The sequence below is a fragment of the Lutra lutra genome, chromosome 3 (genome assembly GCF_902655055.1).
Source record: "Lutra lutra chromosome 3, mLutLut1.2, whole genome shotgun sequence".
In the NCBI taxonomy this organism is placed as follows: Eukaryota; Metazoa; Chordata; class Mammalia; order Carnivora; family Mustelidae; genus Lutra; species Lutra lutra.
Genome location: NC_062280.1, coordinates 9,374,919 through 9,393,510, shown reverse-complemented (window position 1 = coordinate 9,393,510; position 18,592 = coordinate 9,374,919). Strand labels below are relative to the sequence as shown.

Here is an 18,592-nt window from a genome sequence, read left to right as displayed (position 1 = left end):
ATGCGGGGCTCAATCCCAGGACCCTGGTGTCATGACCTGAGCCGAAGGCAGAGGCTTTAACCCACTGAGCCACCCAGGCGCCCCGCCCTCAATAACTTTTAAACTCGATTGCATGATGTTTTGGATATATTGAGTTAAGTAAAATATATAATTAAAATTAATTTTACTTGTTTTCTTTATCCCCTTTTTAATGTGGCTACTAGAAAACTTAAAATTGCATCGCTGACTCCCATCACATTCCCACCGGACAGCGCTGACTTTGAGGCTCTGAGTCTGAGCTGACTCGGTACCTGTAGCAGGTGTCGCATCTGTTCCTTCCTCCACATCATGTTCCTTCCTCCAAACTTGCTGAAGGAAGGGATGACTAGAGTGGGGAGAAGGACATCGTGCGGATGGGTAGGTGGCAGCCCAGACCCAGAGTGTGCTGTGGCCCAGGTGTTGTCCCTCTCAGATGACTGGTTCGACTTTGTGACAGGAAGTTCCTTAAAAATGGACAGGGCGAGTAAAGGGAAGCTTGAGGCAGGCTTCCCCGGGGGAGGAGACTTGCCCCCAGCCCTTTAGGGTGTCCACTCTGGAGCAGTTAACCCGGGACTTCCTGCTCCAGGGGAGGGAGATACCTACTGCCTTTGATTCCTAGCATCCCCACGCTGATCTCATTTGAGCCTGTTGAGGTAAGGGCTTGAGCCTCCTAGGTGAGCTGCCCGGATGGAGTTAGTAGAAGTAGGATTTGAAGCTTGATAAACTAAACAACAATTTTTCAGTGGCTTTCAACCCTGACTGCGTATTAAAATAATCTTGGGTCTTGGGGAGCTTTTAAAAACTATTTGTGCCTGGCCTCATCTCAAACCAACGAAATCAGAATGGCGGGGGTGGGGGGAGACATTTTTTCTTTGCTTTAGGGAGTATTATGTTCTTGTTTTCTAGAATCAATATTGTTGATGGTATTTGTTCTTCAGTTAAACAGAAAAATATTGTAAGGTCTATGATTTGGTATTTATTTTTTAGCTGGTGGCTTAAACTGAATTTTGAGCTCACTTTTTTTTTTTTTTTATTTTGAGAGAGTGAGTGGGGGGAGGGGCAGAGGAAGAGGGAGAAAGAGAGTATTAAGCAGACTCCATGCCCAGGTGGAGCCTAACGCAGGGCTTGATCTCAAGACCCTGAGATCACGACCTGGGTGGAAACCAAGAGTCTGACACTTAACCAACTGAGCCACCCACGTGCCCCTCTAGCTCACTTTGCCCCATGAAAGTCTCCTGTTGCTTTTTCTTTCACTTTTTAAAAATAAGTTTCTACTTTTCAGCTCTCAGCTGTCCTTGGGCTCACAGAGATGAATCAGTCCTGCTTCCACTGGCCTCATTTTCTTGGCCCTTGTTCCAGAGGCATCCCGTGCGCACTTCCCCTCCCCCACCTTACTTTCTGGTTCCTTTGATTCATCCCTCCAGTCTTCTTCCCCAGGAGCGCCCTTCCTTGTTGGCCTGAGGCTAACATAGGTTCCTCTTGTTACATCTACAAAGATACCACACATACTTATCTTATCCTTCCCTTTTATTTCACAAAATTTTCCATCTGAGCAAAAGACTGATCAAAACCAGGAACCTGGGGGAACTGGGTGGCTCAGTAGGTTAAGCGTCTGCCTTCAGCTCAGGTCATGATCTCAGGCTCCTGGGATCGAGTCCTGCTTCAAGCTCCTTGCTCAGTGGGGCATCTGTTTCTCTCTCTGCTGCTCCCCTCCACTCATGCTCACATGTGCACTGTCTCTCTCAAATAAATAAAATCTTAAAAAAAAAAAAAAACAAAACCCTGACCACCCCCAAAAGGAAGCTGATGTTGGGTGTTTCTGTGGTTTAGTTGGAGATGTGGTGGGCTTGCACTCATGGGAAACAGAGTCTATCTCGGAAGGAAGGCATTCTCTACTCTTGGAATCCATTCACATGGAGCTTTTGTCCCCCGATTGGTGACATGGCTCCCAGAAAGTTGAGTGTGAGGGCACATCCCTGAGTGTGAGTTGGTTCTAGCCCGTGTGAACCTGTCTGCCTGCCCCCCCCAAGTGGAAGTTGCTCTGAGCAACTTACATATGCTTCATGTTACGTCTGTCCAAAGCTCCATGGAAGCCGGCTGCTCGCTCCCAAGATATCTGGCTTGTGCCAGGGAAATCATCGAGAGTCTTGGATAGAACAGATTTCTGCGAATCCCCTTAGCCCAGATCAAGTCTCATCAAACTCAACTTTATAAGATTGGTTTAAAATCCAGCTGACCTCTAGTATACCTTTGTTGGAACGCAGCTCATCTTTGACAGCTTGCCAAGAAGGCCATTGTGTGCCCCATGAGATTAAGTCTACTTAGTGACTAAAAATAATGTATGTGACTATGTATTTTATAGATAAAATTTTATATTTGTATATAATCATATATTTTGTATGTATGTATGCATATATATTTACATTACACACATACCTGCAAAGTTCTTCATTCTTCAGGATCTACATGACCCTCTTCCTGGAAAAGCTCAGCCTTTTTAGCACTGTGTCTCCTACCCAGTGAGACAGCGCACTTCTCATCTAGTCTGTGTCTCCTACCCAGTGAGACAGCGCACTTCTCATCTAGTCTGTGTCTCCTACCCAGTGAGACAGCGCACTTCTCATCTAGTCTGTGTCTCCTACCCAGTGAGATAGCGCACTTCTCATCTAGTCTGTGTCTCCTACCCAGTGAGACAGCGCACTTCTCATCTAGTCTTTTCCCAATTCTTGTGCCTTTTTCAGCTCCTGATTTCAATTTTTCTACTGTACTGGGTCTCTCCTTCTGTCTGGTGGCTAGAAAGTACATGACTGATACAAAAGAAAAAAAAATGAAATAGGGTGGTTGTACAAGGCAGATGAGAGCACAAGATATCCCATTTGACTTAACACGAGTAGAATTTCCCCTGACTGCATTATGCCTCTAACTTGTGCTTTTGCTTCCAGGAGCTCGTGTCAATGCCAAGGACAACATGTGGCTGACCCCACTGCACCGGGCTGTTGCCTCCAGAAGTGAAGTGAGTGATTATCTTATTTAATCTAGTACCTCCAAGCCCTAGAGAGTAGGCACTTACCAGGCCAGGGGAAGGAGGGAGGCAGGGGGATAAACATGCTAGAGGACAAGGGACATGGAAATGAATGAATGGCGGGTTCAGCTGGATGTAGATGGAACGAGGGGTGTAGTGGAGGTAAGTCTGATGGCAGAGGCTGGGTCACATGGCAGAGGACTGGGGGTGCTCTGAGAGCTGGGGTGTGGTCACAGGGATAAGTATGAACCTGACAGCATTTGGGACCTCGGGAGGGTGAGGCAGAAGAGAGGTCCCTGGGTGAATGGTGGGGCCATTAACTGAGAAGGCCGAGGCGGAGCAGCAGGGAAAGGAAGCTTGTCAGTCTCGTATGAACATCCCAAGTTCTGCAAACATGTCACCAGAATGGAAGCTCTGTAAGGGCAGGGACCTGTGTTTTGTTCCCTGGTGTATCCCAAGCCTGGTCCACGGTAGGTGCTCAAGCAAGAATTTATTTTGAATTCTGGAAACGCTGGTGAAGATGGTTTTAGATGATCATGATTCATACAGTCCGGTCTAGCACTTCGGAACTGAGAGGAGGGTCGTTGATGCTACAGCGGACGGATCAGCTGGTTCAGGGAAAGTAAAAGTGGTGAAAAGAGAACCAGTGTGGGTGAGGAGAGGCGGGGAATACTGGTGACCGTGAGCTCTGAAGCCCGGTCAGAGGGGTCGCTCACCGTCCCGGGAGACCAGAGGCTCTTACCCAGGAGGCACTTGTCATTGGATGACTAGTCTTTGTGGCGGATTTGACCAGATGACTCCTCTGCTGCTGGAGAAGGTGCTGGGCTCCCCATCTGTCTGGCAACAAGCGCTGTCGCCGAGGGTGCCTGCTAATGTCGCAGGGGTCGGTGCCTGTCACCAGTGTCAGCTTTTCCTCTTTGGCAACTGTCTGGAAATTTCACAAAATACTTGGTACCTGACACTTTTCTCAGTGCTCATAATCTTCCTTGCTGTGCTGTGTGAGTTGAGCAGTTTTTATCAGGTGAGGTTTGTGTTGGGATGCCTGGGTGGCTCAGTCGGTTGGGCGTCTGCCTTAGGCTCAGGTTGTGATCCTGGGGGCCTGGGATTGAAGCCCGCATCGGGGTCCCTGCTCAGCGGGGAGCCTGCTTATCTCTCTTCCTCTTCCTCTATATGTGCTCTCTCTCTAGCTCTCATGCTCTCTCAAATGAATAAAAAAAATCTTAAAAAAAAAGAAAAAAAGAGAAGGTGTGGGTTGTGTTCTCTTTTCTGAGGGCCCCAGGGAATGAGGAAGGTAAATGATCCTAAGTTGCCAGGCTTATACTCTGGGGAATCCAGAACCTTCTTATGGTCATCTCTGTTTTACCTGGGAAAGCAGGGACAGTGGCTGCTTGCATTGGTATGACCAGCTTCATGAGACCATCTCCTTCAGAGAAGTATTTCCTGGTCTTTTAAGACCATGTGATCTTCAGCAAATTTCTTTTTAAGGATCTTCTGAAAAATATGGGTTTGTTTCCTCTTTTTACAAGAGCCAGGTCTTTTGAGTTAAAAAAAAAAAAAAAATTCACTAAGCACTTCCTATATTCCAGGCCTTGTGCTTAGGAGGCACGTAGTCTAGTGGGACAGAAAGACAGAAGACTAGATGATTTCAGAACGATGGGATCTTTCCTAAGTGCTCGCTCCCTTTGTTAGGTCCACTACTTGCTTCAGTCCCCGAAACGTCCATGGCAGCAACCCTCCGCTTGCCCTCTTTACGGGTCTTTAGGGTGAGTTCAGTCAACCCAGTGATGGATCAGTCTATCTGAGAAAGGCGTTTGTTGCTTCTCTAAGGAACCAGCTCCCTCTGCAGGTTTGCTGGGGGAAAAAAATCCCTTTTAGGTGTCTCTTGGCCGGGAAGGAATTAAACAGAGACCCTGAGTTGTAAATAATCAGGGTCATATATAAACTCGTGAAAGAGGATGTCTTCCTATTAATATCTACTACAACAAGTTGAAAAGTTTCTTATGAATATTGGGTCTTTGTAACCATCGCTGGAACTGACTGTGAGCACGTCGCTGTGCCTGGCGGTTCTAAATTCAGATTTCTTGCTTCCTTTGAATCGGATGCTACTGCCTATACATTGTGCCTCCCCTAAGTCACAGCTGAGGCAAGAGAAATGGGCTTGATGGGGGAAACAGCAGAGAAGGTTTGGGTTAGTGTTTTGAGAGCTGGCTGCCGAAGGGGAGCTGCATGCTCAGGTGAGAGCTGGCACATCGGTCCATTGCTTGGATTGGCAAACACCGGTATTACTTATATGAATATGAATTAAACACCCTTTCTTCATTGAAAGGCTTATAAACTCTGTACTGTCTTCAAAGCCCTTTGCTTCTAAATTGTAGGTAATTGATGGTTCCGGGTTCAATCAGGGGACCAGAAGCACCGAGGGAGATCCAAGATAAGATATTTATTATAGTAATTAGACCTTCCACGATTGTGTGAGCTGCTGCAGAAGTTTGTGTCAGGCTGTCCCCCTGGGTTCTGTGTGATCGTGAAGTCACTGTCCGCAGGTAGGGTCTGCTGCTGGGGGAGGATAAAAACTGCTGCGGGCTTCAGCTTAGAGCTTGCAGGCACGTGGCCCAAGGGTGGGAGAAACTGAGGGAGATACTGCAAGTACTGAAGATGCACCGGAGATGCCTTGTGCCAGCATGTGGCTCCGGCTGGTCGGTGACGACGTAGGCAAGCTGCCCCAGCACAGACGCCCAGACAGCGGTCAGCCTGTGTTTTCGTCGTGCCTTCCAGAACGCATGAAGAGTGCTCTTGTGGCCAACAGGACCGGGGTGGAGATCCCGAGCAACGTAGTTCCAACATAGGCTAAGTTGGAACTATATAAAACTACCCCTGAAATTATTGTCCTTTTCTAATTAAAAAGACCTTCTCGATAGTAAGTTCCTTGAAATGAGTGCCGCCCATATTGCTTGTCATTGTGTTTCTAGGATCTTGGCTGCTCGGTAAACAATTGTTTTGTTTATAGTGTTTTTTTTTTAATATTTTAAAAAGGATTTCATTTATTTGAGAGAGAGAGAGAGAGAGCACAAGCAGGGGGAGCTGCAGAGGGAGAGAGAGAAGCAGGCTCCCTGCCAAGCAAGGGGCCTGATGCAGGGCTTGATCTCAGGACCCTGGGGTCATGACCTGAGCGGAAGGCAGATGCGGCACCGACTGAGCCACCCAGGTGCCCCTAAACAATTGTTTTCTGAGTGATTCATTAAAGACTGTCGTTCTAATAACATAAGCTAGGTTAACTTGAGTCTCTGTACAACCGCTAACGTAGAACTAGTCTGCACCACAGAGAAGGCCAGTGGTAGTCATCTTGCATGTGTGCAAGGAAACCCATCCAAAGCTTGTTTCTGAAGTGTAGCCCTGGGAGCCATTTCAGCCACTGGAACCTGCACCATCAGGGTGAGTGTCAAAATTGTATTCAGCACAGGTACCCGTGGAAGTCAGAGATATCAGTATAAGTCAAGAGTTCTGAGCTTTCTTTCCATCCAGGCAAATTTTATGGCCCAATTTCTATGTCTGGAAAAATCATGTTCATTGCTAAATTTACTTCCTGAGCTTGTAATAGCAATGGGCATATCAGATCATCTTACTGATTAAACATCCACCCATGCCTGATAGAAAAGCGCCTACACAGACCGGAAAGCAGAACAAGGCAGGGTCATACCCACTGAAAATGATCCAACGTGGATTGGGTTCTGGAGATAAACCTTCAGGCCTTTTCCTGGTACTGACCAGGCTGTGCCGTGTGCTTCCTTCCGACCCAGTCCCAATCCTCCTGATCTGGAACCCACCCCTGCCCATGTCTGGGGTGCCCAGGGAGGACACAGCCAAACAAGTAATGGAGCCAGACAGCACCGTCCGTTGACTCACCAACCCCCCCACCGACTGCTCCCACTGTGAGAAGACATGAAGAGTGTCTCTTGCCAGAATATGAGGGGAACAAGTTGTGCAGTTCTAGATAACATAGATGAACAAGATTTGGGCCTTACAGGGAGAGTTTTCTGAAGCATTGTGAGTTATTTCATATCATTTCTCCTGTTTAGCTTATTCTTGCTGCTTTTTGGTTTTCTTTCTTGGAAAAGAGCAGCCCTGGGGACAGGAATTAAATCCATGCGAACCCGGCCAGTGTAATACATGTTTGTTGAAGGCCGCTCGATGCAAGGCACAGTTACATGTGCTACACGGGCCGGAAAGGGTGCAAAGTGTGTCTTCTAGGACACGGTATTTAGGGCAGACAACCAGGCACACAGCCTGCTGTGGCCTATGTCCAAATGCAGCCGGCCTTTCACACATGCATTTTCTTCTAGAGTGACCAGGGAGTAGCTCCTTTGGTGAACTTTTCCCTTTCCTGCTCTGGAGGCTGCCTTTTGGCTAGCGGAGTTAAAAATGATTGTATCCTGTCTTTAGGCTATAGAATTGGGGATGTTGTGTCCAAATATCTATTGTCACAGTGAGCATTTATGGAGCACTTAGTGTGTGCTCTTTCTGCGCATGCTTCCGTTTTAACCTCTCAGCCACTCTTTGAGAGACTGATAGCACTCTTCATCCTAATTTAGGAATCGTAACCTCAGAGGAGTCCGGGAACGAGCCTCACTCACGCAGGCAGTAAGCGGAGGAGAATGTAACTTGAGACACTGCTCTCTTAACCCCCATGCTCGGCGGCTTCGCTCAGATCCCATGAGCGCCCTGACGGAAACTGTGCCAACCACTAAAATGGGTCTACTTTTTGTCTGTGCAGACAGAAGTCCTGACAAGCATAGACACAGTTACCAGAGCCAAGCGGGATAAGCATTTTATCTTACAATTTAAATTTTAAAACTCATGTTTCCCCCCTTCTCTAAAAAATCATTGTCATTACTGTGAGCTAAATGCCAGTAGACAGGAGGATTAGGAAAATTATATGGGAGACTAGAATGTTACTGCTTTCCCTAAATTATCTTTAGGGTTATAAAAAGGCGATCACATAGAGAACATAGTACCTGGAATGGGAAGAAAGTAAGCATTTTAGGACCTATTAGTTGGACTGTAGATGGGTGATACTCAGATTTACTGTGGAGTCGAGTCATCTGAGGTGCTTGTCACAAGTACCTGTTCTAGAACCTCATCTCCGGAGATTTTGATGAAGCTTAAGGTTGTGCCTAGAAATCTGCATTTTTTAAAGAAAGATTCTGACACAGGTGGTCTATATACCACACTCTGAGAGCTGAGATTGAAGACTGGGAATACTTCAGTGTCTGGCCTTCCCAGTGTTGAAAACCAGTACTTCTTCTTCTTCTTCCTTTTTTTTTTTTTTTTTAGATTTATTTATGTATTTATTTATTTGAATCCAACTATCTAACATATAATGTATTATTTGTTTCAGGGGTACAGGTCTGTGAATCATCAGTCGTACACAATTCACAGCACTCCCCATAGCACATACCCTCCCCAATGTCCATCACCCAGCCACCCCATCCCTCAGACCCCTCCCACCTTTAGCAACCCTCAGTTTGTTTCCTGAGATTAAGAGTCTCTTAGGGATTGTCTCTCTCTCCGGTTTCACCGTGTTTCATTTTTTTCCTCTGAAAGCCAGCACTTCTTGAATAGTTCCCTCTGAGTTCTTTCATATCCCAAAGTGAGTCCCCTTTGTACTGCTAATCGTTAGAGTAATTGTACTCTAATAATAATTCTAATAATAAAGGGTGAGTTTAATTTAATAATGAGTACTTTTGGAGGAATTTTCAATTAATTGAATGACTTAATTGGGTACCAATCCATGCAGTTCCTACAGAATGTGAAATTTCTCTAATCAATAGAGGATAAAAGCCCCAGATGATCTCAGTAATAGAGTAAATGCCTTCAGGACATGAGTGTAGCCTCCGGGAGATCAGCCCATGGTAAATATCTTGTTAATACTTGCATATTATTACTAAGAGAGTTTGCTAATGATTATACCAATATATTTATTCTATCCAAATTATTGAGTATATGGTATGCGTAAGGCACCTGCCAGGCTTTGGGGAGAGTACAGAAAATTGTTTAAGACTCAGACCCCAGTCTAAAGCCACTTAGAGTTTATAGAATTTGACATTGTCTATGCCTGCAAGGACTCTGGATAGTCATAAACAGTTACTTTTCCATGAGTAATTTGTGACCACTTAAATACGATGTACATTTGAGAGGGAAAAAACAAATATTAAGGGCAACGGTTTTTAAGACACATGCATCCTGTTTCTTCTCGTCTTTTCCATGTGCCACGGGGTCTGTTCCTACTTCTTATTACAGGGTTGGAGTGGCCTTTTGTGAAAAGAGAAGGTCATAAAAAGTAGAAATAAGCTGACTGTAAATGCTGTCCCCAGTTCCCTTCCGTGTGACACCCATTACAGTTTCTCTCCCTATTATTCCCTTGATTGATACAGCGTAGCCTTCTATGGGGTGTAATCCCAGAAGGTGGGCAGTGCGAGCGCTGAATGCTGACTGGGCTGATGCCTCCATTCGGGAGAAATACTGGACTCCCACATGTGTTTATTCACTAAAAGAGAAACAAAGGCTTTGAAGGGGCATTACTCACAGTGTCATAGTGCGGTGTGTGTATCCTTCTCAGCCTGTGAGCTTTTGTCTTAAGACTGTAATGAAAAGAGCAAGCATTCAGAAACTTTTAGAGCACTTGGACAGAGTCGTTTCATGCCTGCCAAATTTAATTAATAATAAAATATTGAGTTCATAATTTCCCTTTGTCTCTTCTACTAATTACATTTTATTGTATTTTTAAAAAGGTTTACTTATTTATCTGAGAGAGAGCGAGCACGAGCGGGAGGGTCAGAGGGAGATGGAGAGAAAATCTCAAGCAGATTCTGCGTGGAGCTCAGAGCCCAAAGCGGGGCTTGATCTCAAGACCCTAAGATCACGACCTGAGCCAAAACCAAGAGGCGGCCGCTTAACTGACGGCACCACCCGGGTGCCCCACTTTTTATTGTATTTTACAAAAGTATTGACTCATGATGGGTTTGAAATAATTTTTAAAAAACTGGTCCTTCACCGCAGATAGTTTGAGAAGCACTATTTAAGTATCTTTTCTTGATTCAGAAAGCGTTCGGCTTCCTTTCCCCCATACTTGTTTTCTTTTTGTCCTGCAAATTTCAGAGTAGCCCCTAGACATTAAATTTTAGCCAGTGTGTGCTCCTGGAAAAGAGAGACTTCTTTTGATTACAAAAATCATGAATTTCCTAAATAGCCATAAAATCACACTCTCTTGAAACCAAGTTAAAGTGTTTCCAAGATTAAAATTTGTGAAAGAGGCAATTTTAGCAGAGGAAATGATCTTTTTTTTTTTTTTTTTTTTTTTTTTTTTTTTTTTTAAATTTACTCTTATATTTTTATTTTTTTTTTTTTTTTTTTTTTTAAGATTTTATTTATTTATTTGACAGAGAGAAATCACAAGTAAGCAGAGAGGCAGGCAGAGAGAGAGGAGGAAGCAGGCTCCCTGCTGAGCAGTAAGCCCAATGCGGGGCTCGAACCCAGGACCTGGGATCATGACCTGAGCCGAAGGCAGCGGCCTAACCCACTGAGCCACCCAGGCGCCCCGAGGAAATGATCTTTTTAAAGCAAAGCTTTGTTTTTCCCGAAGTAATATATTAAATCTCTATTAGTGTGTTAAGCAGGTTTGGCAGGGTGAAACTTCAGACTTAAAAAATTTAAATAAGGAGAGTTAACATTTAAAAATATGTCAGCATGCTTGGCTGGTACTATCCATCGAGTGAGCTGTGGCCTAGCAGAAAACATGGGAGCCGGGCTCTTAACCAGTGTGGCTGACAGATCACTGTTTTGCCTATAACATGATGCTGCCTATCAAATAAAGGGGTCAGAGCAGATGACCCCTGTTACTTCTAATATCCCTTATGTCTGTGAATTGATTCCGTGATCATTTTAGACTGCTTGTATTTTCATTTAAAAAAAATGTTAATTTTTGGAAACTAAGTAAGATACCCTCCTTTGTATAAGTATTTCTTGATATAGCCCTTTCTTGTCAAGTAAGATGAAAAGGACGCAATTCATTTCCTAAGCAGATATAGAAATAAAAATGAGGAATGCCACAGTTAAAACATTTTATAAAAGTAGGCAGGTAGAAATAGTGGTTATTCTCAGCCTCTTTGAGCTATGACAGTGAGTGTGGGCAGGAGAGACAAAGGTGGTAAAGCTGGCCCTGGCAATGGCATTTGCTTCATGGTCCCATGAAGAGAGATGTATTAGAGATCCTGTCCACATCTTTTTGTCGCCTTCTGATCAGCAAACTTGAACCTTTTCCTTGGCTAATTTTTTAGGTGTGACTCAGATGTTGGTCGGGGGCACCTTGTCTTCTAAACAGAAATAACTGGCTGGAAACCACGTGCAAAGTCTAGTATTCTCCCGGTGATTCCGGAGAATTCCTGGAGACTCGCGTGCGGGTTGCCTAACCACCAGCCTGCTCGTGCTGGTCGGCTGATGCATCAGCTTGCCCTTCCCTGGCAGCGAGCTGCCTCTCTTCTCCCTCAGAGGTGCACCTTTGCCCTGGGATGCAGGGCCCTAGCCCTCTCACCGCTCTCTCTCTGTCCTCACCCCTTCCTTCCCATGGAGTTCCAGATGCCGCTCACTCTCTTATGCCGAGAAATGCAGCTGAGTACCCCCTGCTCCCAAATTCACCGTAGACCCACCACGGCAGAGCAGGAGCCGAACACAAAGGCCTCCGATTCTCTTAAGAAGACCTGCCCTCCTTCAAGACTGTTTGGACTTAAAACTGTCTTTTTCCTTGCTGGAAAAGAGCAAAATTTTATTTTAATCAGACTTGATCATTTGCAGCTTGTGGTAATTCAGACAAGGAGCTAGACCCTGGTAGTCTGCAAACTTTTTCCATCGAGGGCCCGATAGTAAGAATTTTAGGTTCTGATGGCCGCATGTGGTATCACCTGTCACAGATACTCCGCAGTTACGATCCAAACGCTGCCATAGATAACATGTAAACCAATAAATGGAGCTATGTTCCAATAAAGCTTTATTTACAAAAACAGACAAAAATTTATCTGGGATTAAACTATCTTTAGAGGTAGTGCATATTTAAGAACACAGGTAGTCTCCCTCTCAAACTCTGATATTACTTATCTATATATAAACTGCAACGGACATGTAAATATGTATTTTCTTTGCTTAACTTGTTACTTTGTGTGAAATGCAAATCATCCTTAAATACTCATTTAAAAGTAGGGCCTTGGGGTGCCTGGGTGGCTCAGTGGGTTAAAACCTCTGCCTTCAGCTCAGGTCATGATCCCAAGGTCCTGAGATCGAGCCCTACATCAGGCTCTCTGCTCAGCAGGGAGCCTGCTTCCTCCTCTCTCTCTCTGCCTGCCTCTCTGCATACTTGTGATCTCGGTCTGTCAAATAAATAAACAAAATCTTAAAAAAAAATAAAAATGAAATAAAATAAAAGTAGGGCCTCTCCTAGGTAATATCTGATTCACCTAGTCTGAGTTACTCTAAAAGTAATCATATTTTGTTACCTTAGAAGAAAAAGTTTTTCACGAACTCACTGGTCTTATATCCAAATAGATAAATTTGTGAAATATTCCTGTGTATTTCTGGTTTCATTAGTATAGTCCGAATTTACTTAATATGTAATGCCAAGCAAGCATCTGTATGAGTACAGTAGCATAATATACAAGGCAAAGGTATTAAAAATGATAGTATATATTGGCATTTGCTGTGAATATGTGAAAAGGATATGATACCACTTTTTTAGCATTGGTTTATGATGGTTATCTCCAGACTTTTTGGCTATATTTTTGCAAAACTTTTTCAGCAGACATCTTCAAATGTGCATCTCATTTATTTATGAATTACATGTAGAAACTATTATTATTAGCTAATATTTCAGGTGTATCACAATATACTTGGGTGAGGCTTTTCATTTATCATAGTCTTATATAACCATGTAACTAATAGACTTACTGATGATTTTCCTCTGTTTTGGCCAAGCTCTAGTCAGATCTGATTAAATTTGTCATTATTTTTACCTCGTAATGTATAGAAAGCTTTTACTCAGAGTAGAAGCGTCGGCTCTGTGACTCCACGGTATTTACATCGGAGTTTGTATTATCAGGTTCCTTGCAAACATCCTGCCCACTTGGGATGTTTTAGTCTAAGCGTGTACGTCACAATCTGTAGACAGATCTGTCAGCCCGTCGCTGCGCGTTTCAGTGCACTCAGAGTGAAGGAATGGGGAGGACAAGCATCACCCTTCCGCATGTGGAACCCCTTCTTCATGGAGGGCGTCTCGGATCCTGCGAGGCAAGATCCTCTGTGGAGCTGACTGAGGGCACAGGGCCAACCCAGAGTTAAATACCAGCTACAGTGCTTTCCTTTGTAAAGAAAATAAACATAAACGGAGGTTCCAGTCATTTCGTCCCATGTCAAAATAGATTGTATGTACGTGTGTGCATAAACCTCACAATTTTTGAGACCAAAGTTGACAAAAGTATCATTTTTTTTCTTATTTAAATCTAAATTTTATATTGTGGCTTTGCTTTTCTCTAGTTTTTTGTTCACCCAGCTGTGGCTTTTAGAACGGAGTCTGGCTTGTGTTTCTTTCAGTCTTCCACAGTGTTTTGTGTGTAGTAGGTGAGCATTAACATACAAACGCCCACTTCACTCTAAAGGGAGCCCCAGGAATGTTTAGTGTCATTACTTTATTGTCTTGCTGAGGATGGGGGCATATATCCTTTTTTTTTTTTTTTTTTCCTTTTTGGTAATTTGAACAAATCGCTTGTTTGCCTGGGCCCGATGGGTTTCTTGTTTATAGCATCTAAATGGGGTCATACTGTGCATTTAAACTGTATTCTCTAATTTGAAGAGTGGAATTTTTTGCGCTCTCATTCTACTGTCCACATTAGCTGTTTATCTCAATATCTTCCTGTGACAGATCCCATAGAATATTCTTTTTCCTTCATTATGTATGTCCCTGATAAAAACTTCAATTTTAAGAGTTCAAACAGTCTACTCACTGAGCACTTTTATGTACCTTCATGATAAAGTGGGTTGGGTAGTTCCGGGCTGTGAGGAATAAGGTGGACAGGGGTGAGCTCTCAGTCCATGAAGGGTGCAGGAGTGTGGCCCCTTTCACTGCCTTTCATTGGTTTATTGATGCCGCACTGAGATGTTCATACAGGAGTCCCTCTAACTGGTTCTAGGGATGTCTCCAGAAATAAAGAGAAATAACCAACAGTCATTCCCATCTTGAGAGAAGCTCTGACATTTTCTTGGTGGAACAGAAGAGTATCCTCAGTCCTAGCTGTACAACAAAGTCCCCTTTACAGAAATCCTGAGGACAGTTAGAATCTCTTGTGTTACACCAGCCACCTGTATTTTTTTAAAGTAGGCTCCACACCCAATGTGGAGCCCAATTGAGGATTTGAACTTGTGACCCTGAGATCAAGACCTGAGCTGTGATCAAGACTCAGACGCTTAACCAACTGAGCCACCCAGGAGCCCCAGCCATCTGTAATTTTAAGAGCCCCCCAGGTGATTCCATTGCCTGGCCAAGGTTGAGAGTAATAGTTCAAGGGGCAAATAAGCTGATTAGGTCAATAGAAGGAAAACAAAAGATGTAGGTCTCAGTAGAGGTAAAGGGACTCAACAGTAGAAAAGAAGTTACCCCACTATACACAGTTGGAAAAGATGAAACAGTCTCGTAGCTTCCAGCTGAGGTAGGAATAGACCTTCCCTGACTGCCGTTGATCACACAAGGGAGGGTTAAGTTGTTGGCTGTGAGAACCAACAATTTATAATCTGATCCAAGAATGTTCGAAGGGCTTTGAGGCCTTTGGCTTTGGAGGGTGGAAGTTTCTTGACAAACATTCCAAGTTTAGAAATTCCTTGGACATCTTTTGATCTGTTAATATTTTGCCCTGGTGTGTGCACCTGCACATGAGCACTCTCCTTTGGCCTAGGGCTACTCTACACTGTGTTAAGAAATTTACACTTACAAGGTTTATTTGGTTTTGAAGATGTGCCAGGGCTCTTGGCCTAAAAAAGAAAGATAAAGCAAATCTGTTCTCCTCTGTGCCACTCTTTTGGTTTTTATCCCATATCGCCTTGCTTTTCTCAGAAGGACATACAGCTCGAGCCCGGCCGTGAGGCCGCGGAGCCCTCCCTAATTCCGGAGCCTGGCGAAGCATCTTCTCTCCAGTAAGTATCCCCGGAGCGTTTGTCGGTGACGCCTGCAAACTCCGCCTGTGTTGCAGGAAGCCGTGCAAGTACTGATCAAGCACTCGGCCGATGTCAACGCGAGGGACAAGAACTGGCAGACCCCGCTCCACGTGGCGGCGGCCAACAAGGCTGTGAAGTGCGCGGAAGTGATCATTCCCCTGCTGAGCAGCGTCAACGTCTCGGACCGAGGGGGCCGCACAGCCTTGCACCACGCCGCTCTGAACGGCCACGTGGAGGTGAGCGCCCTCCCCACTGGGCCCACGAAATCTCCCCAGAGCCCCTCTCGGCCCCACGTGGAACCCGATCGTGCTGCTGAGGCTCTTAGAGGTGTGATGCTCCTGGCTGCACGCCAGACCTTGGGCAGCGGCAGCTGGTGCTCAGTGTATGGCCCGTGGGTTGAAAGAGTAGCCGCCAGCTCGGCCCTGTCCTCTGCCACACGAGCCACGGGGTTGTCGAGGACGCCAGCCTCCTCCCGGGCTTGAGCTGCAGGTCGCGGCCCCGCCTTTCGCCTGGATGTGGCCCTGACTCACATCTGCACGTTGGTTTTCTTTCAGATGGTCAACTTACTCTTGGCCAAAGGAGCGAACATCAACGCGTTTGACAAGAAGGACCGGCGTGCTCTGCACTGGGCGGCCTACATGGGTGAGCGGTCCCCGAGCGGGCAGGGGAGCGCGGACGGCGGTAACCGCAGAAGCCGGGCTGGCCCTAAGCACGTCGGTTTTCTCGGGGGCCAGCCCCACGTCTTTCCCAGCTCGCGATCCCGCTGAGTTAAGATTCGGTCCGCTTTCCCGGCGTGCGTCGAGCCCCCTCTACCGCTGCCCTCCTGCCCACGAACCTGGCCGCGCGGGCCTCGCTTCTGCCAGCCGGCTGGGAGAGACGAAGGAAGGAGTACCGTGTCTCTGGTTTTTCTTTTTCACTTCTGTCTGCGCAGATGCCACTGACAAGTGATAGGCCTCATTGAGTTTATTCTCAGCGTAGACTTGTGACAAATGAAGAACTGAGGTCCTTCCTTTGTATTTCTAACTGGAGAATGTCCGGCAATTGGAAAAGCAGGTGGGACTGTGTCAGCCCCGAGTTCTAAACCGCCTGGGTGCCCGTCCGCCGGCGACTGTGTCGGTGGATGATAACGAGCTGCCCGGTGGGACACTGTGCAGTGACTACAGTGATGATGTCATTAGTGTTTATTAACATCGAATGATTCTGTGTTAAATAAGAACAGGGCGTAGCACAGTGGGGATAATATGATCCTCATTTTTGTAAAAAAAATCTGCAATATCAGCAATCTGGAATATATCATATGCTGAAATGTTAGCTGAGTATCTCAAGGGATTGGCAATTATGGATGGTTTTGGTTTCCTTTTAACACCTTTTGCCTTTTCCGAATCCTTTCTAACAAACCTGCAGGCCTTTTATTATCATAACAATAACGTTAATGATGGAGAGAAGAAAGAAAATGGGTTGGGTAGGGATGAAATAAATTATGTGTGGTGGTTGAGTCTGAATGGGTATTTGGGCTTAAAAAACCAGAATCTTAAGATTTTGCAAGCATTATCATTTTTTTTTTTTTTAAAGACAACATGGGCTTTTCAGCTGATGGAAGCAGATTGGATGTTTGCATGGTACCTACGGGACTGGAGCCAGGGGACATTGGCCAAACTGCTGTTTAGGCAGAGCACACACTAGACTCGTGTGTGATGAGACTCAAAGAACCTGGGGTTCAAGTTTGTTCTTTGCTGATGGACATTGAAAACATTTACGTAGAATTGCTTTAAAGAAGTCAAGTCCTTATTTTGCGTGTCATCAGGATATAAATAGGAAAAAATACGTAGGTGACTATCTTTAAGGAATAAAAGACAATACCAGGACAAAAGACAAAAGATAGCACTGGTTAAGCTAAGATAGCACTACTAGTCATTGAAAATAATTTTTCTATGTACAAGTCTTAGGGGGAAGAATGTCAAATTTTAATAAAACAAGCCATGACCAAGCATGTTCTCTCTCCCTCTTTCTGTCTGTCTCTATCTCACACAGACACACCCAACACCCCCTTCCCCAACCAAGCACAGCTCTGTCTCCATGTCCTTCTTTCTCTCTCTCACACACACACTCATACCCACCCCTGTGCACATCTTAGACCCTTGGAATCAGTACTTATCTTCTACACCTCAGTTATCAACCACATTCACAGCAATGAACCAAAGCATCAAGCAACCTTCAGTCACAATATAGAGGTCAAATACATTTATCGTACTATATATAGTAAGATGGGGCACAAAGGAAAGTGTTCTAGAAAATATGCCAACAGCAGTTGAAACCGGAAGGGTTTCTGTTTAGCCAGTAATTCACAAGAACACTTTTAAGTTGAACCATATGAAATTGTCATTTTTGTGGTCCAAAAAGAAAAAAAAAGTCAAGCAGCAGCAATTTCATATGATTTAACAATAATATGGTGTTATTCTGATTACTTGATTTTTTTTCATGAATTTTTCCAAACCAAATTGTCCCTGTTGGACTTTACAGTAAGGAATGGGAGCTGCTTTTAAAAACATTGCTTTCATTTTAACATAATTCTTTTTTAGGCTGTGGTACTAACATATTGGCAGGACCTTGTTATTTAAAACGTCGGTGGTAGTAAACGTTAACGGTTGTGATGTAGGTGGACTAGATCATCAAATTACCCTAACAAGGTTACCGGTGTTTTCTGCTGCTTTGTCTGTGAAGGCCACCTGGATGTCGTGGCCCTGCTCGTCAGCCATGGCGCGGAAGTGACGTGTAAGGATAAGAAGGGTTACACCCCCCTGCACGCCGCAGCCTCCAATGGACAGATCAATGTGGTCAAACATCTCCTGAATCTGGGGGTGGAGGTGAGCTGTGATGAGTGCATCAACTCATGGTGTATTTGTGGCTTTTATAATGTTGGGTTGGATTTTTAAAGATTTTATTTATTTATTTGAAAGAGAGCACAAGAGAGAAAGCGCACAAGCAGGGCCACCGGCAGACTCCCCGCTGAGCAGGGAGCCCGATGCGGGGCTCGATCCCAGGACCCTGGGATCATGACCTGAGCTGAAGGCAGAGGCTTAACTGACTGAGCCGCCCAGGTGCCCCTGTGGGTTTTCTGTTGTTCTGAGATTAAATCCCGGTTGCATTTTAAATCAAGAAGGTAAAAACCACCTTGTTTTCTAGCATCCTGTCTTTTTGAGTTTCCAGGGGTAACTGACAGAGGGCAATGGGGGCATACAGCAAGGAACGAAAAATCAGAAACTTGGGCTTAAAGAACCAGAATCTTAAGATTTTGCAAGCATTATC

The 18,592-nt window shown here is 45.0% G+C and overlaps 1 protein-coding gene across 10 annotated transcripts in view; it reads left to right on the top strand.

Annotated features, from left to right (window-relative positions):
* ANKRD44 (ankyrin repeat domain 44) overlaps positions 1-18,592 on the top strand; it is a 323,548-nt gene that overhangs the window by 179,861 nt on the left and 125,095 nt on the right. For all 10 annotated transcript variants that reach the window (XM_047720656.1, XM_047720651.1, XM_047720650.1 and 7 more), the window contains exons 4-7: positions 2,961-3,031; positions 15,322-15,522; positions 15,841-15,928; positions 18,008-18,150. In XM_047720656.1, the coding sequence (XP_047576612.1) occupies positions 2,987-3,031; positions 15,322-15,522; positions 15,841-15,928; positions 18,008-18,150 (477 nt within the window). In that variant the 5' untranslated portion in view covers positions 2,961-2,986. The remainder of the gene's footprint in view (positions 1-2,960; positions 3,032-15,321; positions 15,523-15,840; positions 15,929-18,007; positions 18,151-18,592) is intronic.